Source organism: Camelina sativa, chromosome 19 (genome assembly GCF_000633955.1).
Source record: "Camelina sativa cultivar DH55 chromosome 19, Cs, whole genome shotgun sequence".
In the NCBI taxonomy this organism is placed as follows: Eukaryota; Viridiplantae; Streptophyta; class Magnoliopsida; order Brassicales; family Brassicaceae; genus Camelina; species Camelina sativa.
In genome coordinates, this window is record NC_025703.1 from 7,403,998 (window position 1) to 7,413,851 (window position 9,854).

The 9,854-nt window shown below is 37.3% G+C and overlaps 1 protein-coding gene across 1 annotated transcript in view; it reads right to left on the reverse strand.

Annotated features, from left to right (window-relative positions):
* LOC104765357 (proton pump-interactor 2-like) overlaps positions 1 to 1,102 on the reverse strand; it is a gene marked incomplete in the record, with an annotated part of 4,759 nt that extends 3,657 nt beyond the window's left edge. The window contains 2 exon segments of the mRNA XM_010489050.2: positions 12 to 359; positions 755 to 1,102. Coding sequence (XP_010487352.1) covers positions 12 to 347 — 336 coding nt within the window.

Sequence of the window (9,854 nt, forward strand, 5' to 3'; positions counted from 1 at the left end):
AAAAGACTCACCCTTTCGAGTTTTTGTGCATTGGAGAGCTCAATACGGAGCTTATTACAGCGATAAATCTCCTGATCAGCTTCATCAATCTTAGATTTGATCTCGGGATCATCATAAACGGGTTGCTTAACAAAGTAGAAAGAGAAAGGCTTAGCTTCAGGCCATTCCTCTTCAGCCGCACCTCCCGGCGAACTATCGCCGGAAAAAACAGTGCCGTCTTCTTCGGTGGTGACAGTTGATACATCGCAGTTCGACACAGATTGGTCGCTTCCGAAGAAAATCAAATCGTTCATCTCCGGCGGAGGAACAACCTCGAAGCCATCACAGAGTATAATCTGCGCACCCATTTTTGGCACCACCTTATATAACAAGAACAGAGAGAGGAAGAGAAAATTAAAAAAAAAATCACTGTAAGAACAACTGTGACATTGTCAAAAACGAAACTGAAATCGACTTAAAAAAAGATCTGTCACAGAAACAAAAAAAAACAAAAAAAAAACCCCAAAACAAAAAGCGCAAAAGAATAAAGAAGAATTTGAGAGAACATACGAGAATTCAGAAAAAACAAGAACAGAGGATGTGTGTTATGGTACAACAACAGTCAACAACAAAAGATATATGTCCTTAAAATCAAAAGCCAATATAAATATTTTGTAAAAGACGAAAAAAAAAAACGCGGAATCGAGGAACAGTAAGTTTAAAAAAAAAAAAAAAAAAATCGAGCTTTAACCGGAAAAGTTAATTGAGATTTTACCTAGAAAAGGAGATATGAGTGTCGTCACCACACACAGATTCTCGCAAAAATCTCAGGGTTTTGTGCTGAAGAGGAAATTTTTATTCTGATTACTTTGCAAAAGAAATCCTAAAGGGAGAAAAAAATCGAGACTTTTTTAAAAGGTTAGAGAAAGAGAGAGAGAGAAGAGAGAGAGAGAGCCTGGTTCTGTTCTTCGGTCTTTCTTCTCTCTATCTATCAATCAAAATGGTGAGAGGTTTCTCTTTTGGCTATTTCTTCAAATCTCTACCTTCAAGGCTTTCAAAAAAGATCTTCTTTGTTCATCCTTAAATCATTTTTTAGGAAATAGAGATTTACATGTATTTATATTCTTTTTCTCTTTCTTTTTTGCTTTTTTCTAGTCCTCTCTATCCAAATTTGCTAGACTGTACGTTTTTTTAAAAAAAAAGTTTTGGACCTTTTCATATTTCTTTAATTCTTTCTAATTTATATAATGATTATAGTTTTGGATGTCTATTACTTTAATTTTGGGTTAATTTAATATATTTATTTACAAAATAAAACACTTTAAAATTACAATTCTTTTTTAAAAATAAAAAATAAAACAAAAGTTAACTTGTATTTTGAGTGGTAAAGTGCAAGTACGTAAACTTTTTAATGACAAGAAGGAAATCTAATCTTAGCTTAGGCTTAGTAGGTTATTCAAAGTCAGCTCTTGTTTATGTGAGTTGACTATTGACTTTCTTTGGATTTGACTCCTACATCCATAAAAGTATTTTTAGCAATGGAATAAGAGAGTTTAATTCTCAGTCTAGATAAACTTTATTTCTCTTATTCAATAAATAATTTAACTTAACTTATGGTTCATAAATTAAATGCTTACAAAGTATGAATATTGACCCCATTACTTGACATTTATATTATAGGGTTCAAAAATTAATAAAATGTCTATAACTCACTAAGATTTATCTATTCATATTATCTTTCTAAATTCTATTTACGTATAAAAATTTGATCGATCAATAGAATTAATTTTTGTTCGCATAACATAATTAGTATGTGTCAAGGATACTCCTTTATGACAAGAATATCTCGTCCCTCTTGTTATGGAAACCTCACTAATTACCTTAGTCTAGAATCATCTTGTGTATTGCTTATATAAGAAGTTGTACATTGTCTTACGATATATGAGATACATACATACCATACATGTATGGTATCAGAGCTTGAACGATAGCCTAGAAACCTCTCTTTTTTTTCTTTTTTTTTTTTTTTTTTTTTTTTTTTTTTCCAGCCGCCGCTTTCCTCTACCTTTTTCTTCTTCTTCTTCCTCCTTTTTCCGTTCTCTCACCATGGCCGCTGTTGAAGCTATCGACACCACACAGTCTATTCTCACTGTGAACATGTCCCATGTCACAAAGCTGACCTCTCTCAATTACTTGATGTGGAAACTTCAAGTTCATACTCTTCTTGACGGCTATGACTTAGCCGGCTATGTCGATGGTTCGCTACCCCCTCCTGAAAAAACTGTTCGACTCAATGGTGTTCTCTCGCCAAATCCCGACTTTTCCAAGTGGAAGCGTCAAGACAAGCTCATATACAGTGGGCTTCTTGGATCCATGACACTTCAGACGCAGTCTGTTGTCTCTCGTGCAAAAACCTCTGCGGAGGTTTGGACCACACTTGCTAACACATATGTCAATCCAAGCAGAGGTCACGTCCAACAGATCCGCAATCAGATCCAAGATTGGTCGAAAGGAACAAAGACCATCGAGGAGTACATGCATGGTCTCACCACCATGTTTGACAAGCTTGCTCTCCTTGGAAAACCTATGGATCACGATGATCAAATTGAACGCATTCTCGCTAGTCTGTCTGATGATTACAAGACTGTGGTTGACCAGGTTGAAGGTCGTGACACCACACCTTCCATTCCTGAGATTCATGAGAAGCTCCTCAACAAGGAAATAAACTCCGATTTGTTGCTTCCTCGCCCTCTCTTGTCACTCCAATCTCCGCTAATGTTGCTGCCACAAGCTATGGTTCTAATAACCGTGGAAAGCCAAATCAACGTTCTGATCATCCCTCTTCTCGCTACAACAACCGTGGTGGTCGTAAGTACCAAGGCAAATGTAAGATCTGTGGTCTTCACGGCCATAGTGCTCGTCGTTGTCCTCAACTTCAACAACACCATTCTCCTCTTGCAGCTCCTCTGTTACCATCGCCATATCGTCCCTGGCAGCCGCGTGCCAACATGGTTGTTGCGTCTCCGCATCCCACACAGCCTTGGCTCCTTGATAGTGGTGCAACACATCACCTGACCAGTGACTTAAACAACCTGGCCCTTCACCAACCATACAACGACCATGATGCGGTTCTTATCGGCGATGGATCTGGTCTACCTATAACACACACTGGTTCACTTTCGTTACCTTCCTCCTCTCACAATCTCTCTTTAACCAATGTCTTATGTGTCCCTAATATAGCCAAAAACTTAATATCCGTCTATCGATTATGTAATGCTAACAAAGTTTCTGTGGAATTCTTTCCGGCTTGGTTTCAGGTGAAGGATCTATACTCGGGGTCCCGTTGATTCACGGCAAGACAAGGAATGAGCTGTACGAGTGGCCGCTTTCTTCTATCACCTCCTTTGCATCTACTTCTTCTTCAAAACCGTCTTCTGTTGTTTGGCACAATCGTCTTGGTCATCCCTCTTCCACAATTCTCAACAAAATAATCACCTCCTTCTCTCTTCCTTGTTCCAATCTGTACAACTCTCTACTTTATGTACCGATTGTTCCATCAATAAAACACATAAACTACCCTTTTCTCAAAACACTATTGTCTCCTCTCGTCCTCTTCAATATATTTATACCGATGTTTGGACTTCTCCAGTAGTATCATGTGACAATTACAAATACTACTTGTAACTTGTAGACCACTATAGCAGATATACTTGGCTCTACCCACTCAAAACCAAATCACAAGTCAAAGATATCTTTGTTCCGTTTAAAGCTCTTGTCGAAAATAAGTTCAACACCAAGATTGGCACACTATACTCTGACAATGGCGGTGAATTTATTGCCCTTCATCCTTTTCTCTCCGCAAGCGGTATTGAACACCTCACCAGCCCCCCACATACACCAGAGCACAATGGGCTCTCCGAACGCAAACATCGCCATATTGTCGAAACCGGATTAACACTTCTCACTCACGCTGGCTTACCGTCTTCGTATTGGACCTATGCGTTTACCACCGCCACATATCTCATCAATCGCATGCCATCTCCAACAATCAACATGGAGAATCCATACCAAAAACTCTTTGGCGTTCCTTCACACTATGAGAAGCTGCGTACCTTCGGTTGTCTCTGCTTCCCCTGGCTACGCCCGTATACGTCTCACAAACTTGAAGAACGGTCAACTCCTTGCGTCTTCCTTGGTTACTCGCTCACACAGAGTGCCTATCTGTGTCTCCAACCTAACACCGGCCGAATCTACGTCTCACGCCATGTAAAGTTTGATGAAGCTGTCTTTCCATTTCGACAACCAATCTCCGTCACCACTTTGGTACCTTCGACTCCCCCACCTTCCTTCCCTCCGGTCACTGCAATTCCCGTCGCCACACCACTCATACAGCCTTCGCCTTTGCCTTCGTCGTCAACTATGGGATCACCAAGCTCCGATCCTTCTCCGCCATCGTTGGTTGCTGATTCGCAAAACACAGAACCTGCGTCTGCAAGTTCATCTTCGACAGATACCATAGGCCCGTCTACACAAACAAGCCCATCTTCGGCCCAACAACCTTCTCCACCTATTACCAATTCTCATTCCGATCAAGCCCATCACACATCCTCCTCTCCTCGCACAAGCCCATCAACACCGAACCTTCCTACACCACACCCATCATCATCCTCGACCTCCACTCAACCTCTCCATGTTCCTCCTCCTGTTGAAAACGGTCATCCGATGCAAACTCGTCGTAAAAACAATATCACCAAACCAAACTCCAAATACAACTGCTCCGTCGCCCTCTCAACCCACATCCCACCTGAACCACGAACTGTGAACCAGGCGTTAAAAGACCCAAATTGGCGTGGATCATTGTCCGCCGAAATCACCGCTTTTGCTCAAAATCAAACAATGGACTTGGTTCCGCGACATCGAGATATGAATGTGGTCGGCTGTAAGTGGATCTTTAAGAATAAATTTGCTACTAATGGCTCTCTTAGCAGGTGCAAAGCTCGTCTTGTCGCTAAAGGATACAACCAACAACTTGGTCGAGATTATGAAGCCACTTTTAGTCTGGTGATCAAGTCCACCACAATCCGTTTAGTCCTTGATGTTGTTGTCTCCTCCAATTGGCCAATTCAGCAGCTTGATGTCAACAACGCTTTCTTACAAGGCACATTGGATGAAGAAGTATACATGGAACAACCTCCCGGGTTCATAGACCTTGACAATCCCTCTCATGTGTGTCGCCTACGGAAAGCCATTTATAGACTCAAACAGGCTCCTCGTGCCTGGTACATGTAGCTCAAGACCTTCCTCAGTACCATTGGGTTTCGCAATTCGCTTGCTGATACCTCTTTATTTGTTCTTCGGCATGGCTCTCAATTTGTCTATCTGCTTGTCTATGTTGACGACATTCTCCTTACTGGCAACAGTCCTACAGGGATATCGCGAGTCTTAACGCTACTGGCTGAACGCTTCTCCATCAAAGATCCCGAAGATCTTAACTACTTTCTTGGTCTCGAAGCACATCGCACGCCCCACGGTCTGCATTTGTCTCAGCGCAAGTACATTCTTGACATTCTTGACTGTTATGACATGCTGAATGCGAAACCAGTCGCCACTCCCATGGCCTCTTCTCCAAAGCTTTCTGTTCACTCCGGTACACCTCTACCTAATCCATCCGTTTATCGAAAGCTTGTTGGTAGCCTTCAATACTTAGCCTTCACACGGCTCGACATCTCCTTTGCAGTCAATCGCCTCTCTCAGTTCATGCACATCTCGACCGACAAACACTTCAAAGCTGCTAAACGTGTCCTCCGATACTTAGCAGGCACAACCACTCACGGTCTCTTCTTTACCGCCAAAAACAATATCAGTCTTCACGCTTTTTCTGACGCAGATTGGGCCGGTGACACCGACGACTATGTCTCGACCAACGCCTACATTATCTATCTCGGACGCCATCCTATCTCCTGGTCTGCTAAGAAGCAAAACGACATTGCTCGGTCCTCCACTGAAGCCGAATACAGAGCCGTCGCCAATGCCTCTGCTGAAATCACATGGATATGCAATTTGCTTACTGAACTTGGGATCAGCTTAGCACAAACTCTGGTTGTATACTGTGATAATGTGGGAGCTACCTACTTGTGTGCGAATCCCGTCTTCCATTCCATAATGAAACACATTGCTCTGGACTATCACTTTATCCGTGGCCAGATTCAACAGGGTGCCCTCCGTGTTGCTCATGTCAATACAAAAGATAATCTTGCCGATGCGTTAACGAAACCTCTTCCGCGAGCACGTTTCACTGAACTGCGAAACAAGATTGGCGTTGTGAGGACACCTCCATCTTGAGGGGGATGTCAAGGATACTCCTTTATGACAAGAATATCTCGTCCCTCTTGTTATGGAAACCTCACTAATTACCTTAGTCTAGAATCATCTTGTGTATTGCGTATATAAGAAGTTGTACATTGTCTTACGATATATGAGAAACATACATACCATACAGTATGCGTTGACGAATAATTCTATTTTAATCTATGAGGATATTTCGTTTTGTTTGCATATCATAATGTATATACGTTTGACGATTGTTTATATATTTTAACCGATCAATATAATTAATTTTGTCGTATATACATTGACGAATGATTATATATTTTAATCGATCAATATAATTACATTTGTCGTATATGCATTGATGAATATTTGTATTTGAATCGATCAATATATGTAATTGTTTGCATATAATAATGAATATGCGTTAAATATATTTTTTTGTTTTAATAGTTGTATTAGAATTGTCGTTACATTAAAATCTAAATTTAAATGCATATATTATTGGTTTCGGATAAGATAAAAATAAAAAAACTATGTTTGCAATACTTATAATTGAAAATTCAAATGTTGTTGGACGCCAGGGAATAAGGTAAGGGAAGGAGAGCTTTGAGACTGGCCGAGCCTTTCAATACCAAAATTTATAATATATATTGGTTAAAACATTTAGGCAATTATTGATTTGAGCTGGTAAACTATCTTTGGATTTTTTTTTCCCAAGCAGATTTTAGTAATTATCGAAAATATCTGTTGGTGGGACAAAGAGTTAAATTCAATTTTTTTTCACTGCTGTATTAATTACCAAGAGACAGTTAATTTGACTATGTTTAGAAAGTGACTAATCTACAGGTATCCCTAACTACCCTCCAAAAGAAAAAAGAGTTTTAGCATTTAATTATCGGTTACAAATTTACAATGTTTCTTAATGGACATCATTATACACGTTACGTGAAAAAAGTTATGTAACTGACAAAACCAAAACAAAATTTATCTAAATATGGTCAACTAGTTTTATAGCTAGTTCAGTTTAAAGCTGTCGAATTTATCGGAAAATTGATTTTTCTTTTAATAAGAAATGTGTAATATATAGTAACCACACAAACAAATTAGATAATTTTCATAATAAATATAGTTTTCTAAATACTTTGACAATCTTTAACACCAATTGTATCACATTGTCACCAAAATTTTCACAAACCTTGAGTAATTGTTGTACAAATGAGAATATATGATTGTTTTTTTTTTTGGTAATGTACTGAACAAATGAGTATAATAACATCACTTATTTGAAAGAACAAAAAAAATAATATCAATTATAAAGGTTATTTTATACTAAACAAATATTGTTATAAAAGGAAAATACGAGATTATTTAAAATTAACAGTATTTACTGTAGAATCATTTTAACAAGAAAAACAAAATATATGGTCAACGATAAGTTTATAAATCATGACATAAATCAAAATTATATATTAAAAAGACAAAACGATATCTTTGTATCTTTATATGTTATATAGATGATTTTGTTCCGCGACATTGTGACGTATAAGATCAGATAGACGTTACAATTCTATTAATGGCAAAACAATATTTTAGTTTTTTTAATATGATATACATGTTTTTTTTTATCCACCGACATTGTTGTGTACAAGATTAGATGGACGTTACAACTCTAAAACGACAAAATCATATCTTTGTATCTTTATATGTCAGAAAGAGATTTTTTGATCCGCCGACGATGCAATGTATAAAATCAAATAGACGTTATAACTCCAAAATACGTTACAATTCTAAAATGGCAAAATAATATATTTGTTTTTTAATATGATATGCATGTTTTTTGATCCACCGATATTTTTGTGTACAATATTAGATGGATGTTACAACTCTAAAACGACAAAATCATATATTTGTATCTTTATATATCAGAAAAATATTTTTTGATTCGCCGACAAAACAACGTATAAAATCAAATAAACGTTACAACTCCAAAATAGCAAACGATATTTCTATACACCAACAAGATAGTTTTTGATCCGTTGACATTATAGTGTATAAAATCATATAGACCTTACGACTCCAAAATAGCATAATTAAGATATTCGAGTTAGCCACTTGAAAAGAATCTTTGAACTAAGTTATGAGAGTAGAATAGAAAAAAACAATTTTTTATCAAAAGAAATATAGAATAAAAGAATTGTCTTATAGAAAGAACACATTTCTCTTTTGTATATACTATCTTTTTTCTTTTTTTTTTGACAGATATAGCTCATCTCACAAATTTGTTTTTTTGGTTCAACTACAAATATTCATTACCCAACGTTCTGACATCACATATTCACATATCTCATCTAACACTTAAGCATGTACACAACTTATGGGACGAGTTGAGTTCGACCCGCCACACTGTCTTGATCATGACCCTACTAGGTGTCTTGACAAAGGTTGAAAAAGAAAGGGATTATGGAAGCAACTTAGTTTGGGCCTCAGCAATTTAAAAGAAAGGGATTTGAAAGCCTACCAACGTCGAAAGAGATACAAAGATTATGGAGTCATGAGAAAGCCCATCTCAAGGCTCAATAATGATCTCGTGAGTCTGAGTGACCCACTCCCACGCGTTTGGCCAAATAGTTATCAATCAATACGTAATTAGCGCAACATACAATAACTTTTTTTTTTAATCATAAAGTCGTATACGAATGCCAATAATAATTATTCAGCTACTTCTACTCATGTGTGAAACCATAACTTCTGGAGACTCCTGTTGTGGACTTCTAACTTGAAAACGATTGAAAGCAACGATTCTCGAATTAAAATTATTTATTACAAAATTTTACGAGTTCCTATGAAAAAAAACTTATCACATTCGAGTGAATATATAGTTACATTACCATAAATTCATCATAAGTACACAAGGTGTATAAAGAGCATCTTTTTAGAAAATGTAAATTAATTATGGTAAGTAATAGAGAGAAAGCATGTTGCTATCAACATTACCATACGTGTCAGTTACTAGTCCCAATTGACACTAACGCAATAAATATGTCTTGTTCGAATAAAGCCAATAGATTTTTTCAATCAGCTGCACCCACATCCACACATAATACTTCGATTTCTGGTTTCGATTACGTTTCAGCCAATCAGTGTAGCTTACTCGTACACGTCTTAAACTCTTAGCAGAAACGTAATGTAGACAATAAAAAACTAGAAGCTACCCCAGTATCTTAAAACTCTGAAAACGTGTCAGCCAAACGGTTCCTTTTTCCAGTTCGTGTAATTTAATTTTAAAACTTACAAATTTTAAAATTCGTTTATTAGATTCCAGAAATAAAGGAACAGAGAGAGACCAACCATAAAAAAAAAAAAAGGTAACGAGATTTATAGAGCTGAAAGAACCAAAGATTTGGAAATTTTCTTTTCTTTATACAAATTTTTCAACGAATCGGAGTATCTCACGCGCTCCACGAATTTTCCAGCTTAATTTATAGATTTAAAAATCGTATTTTTATTTACTTATTTGTTTTTTTGTCGATTTCACTGTCTCTTCA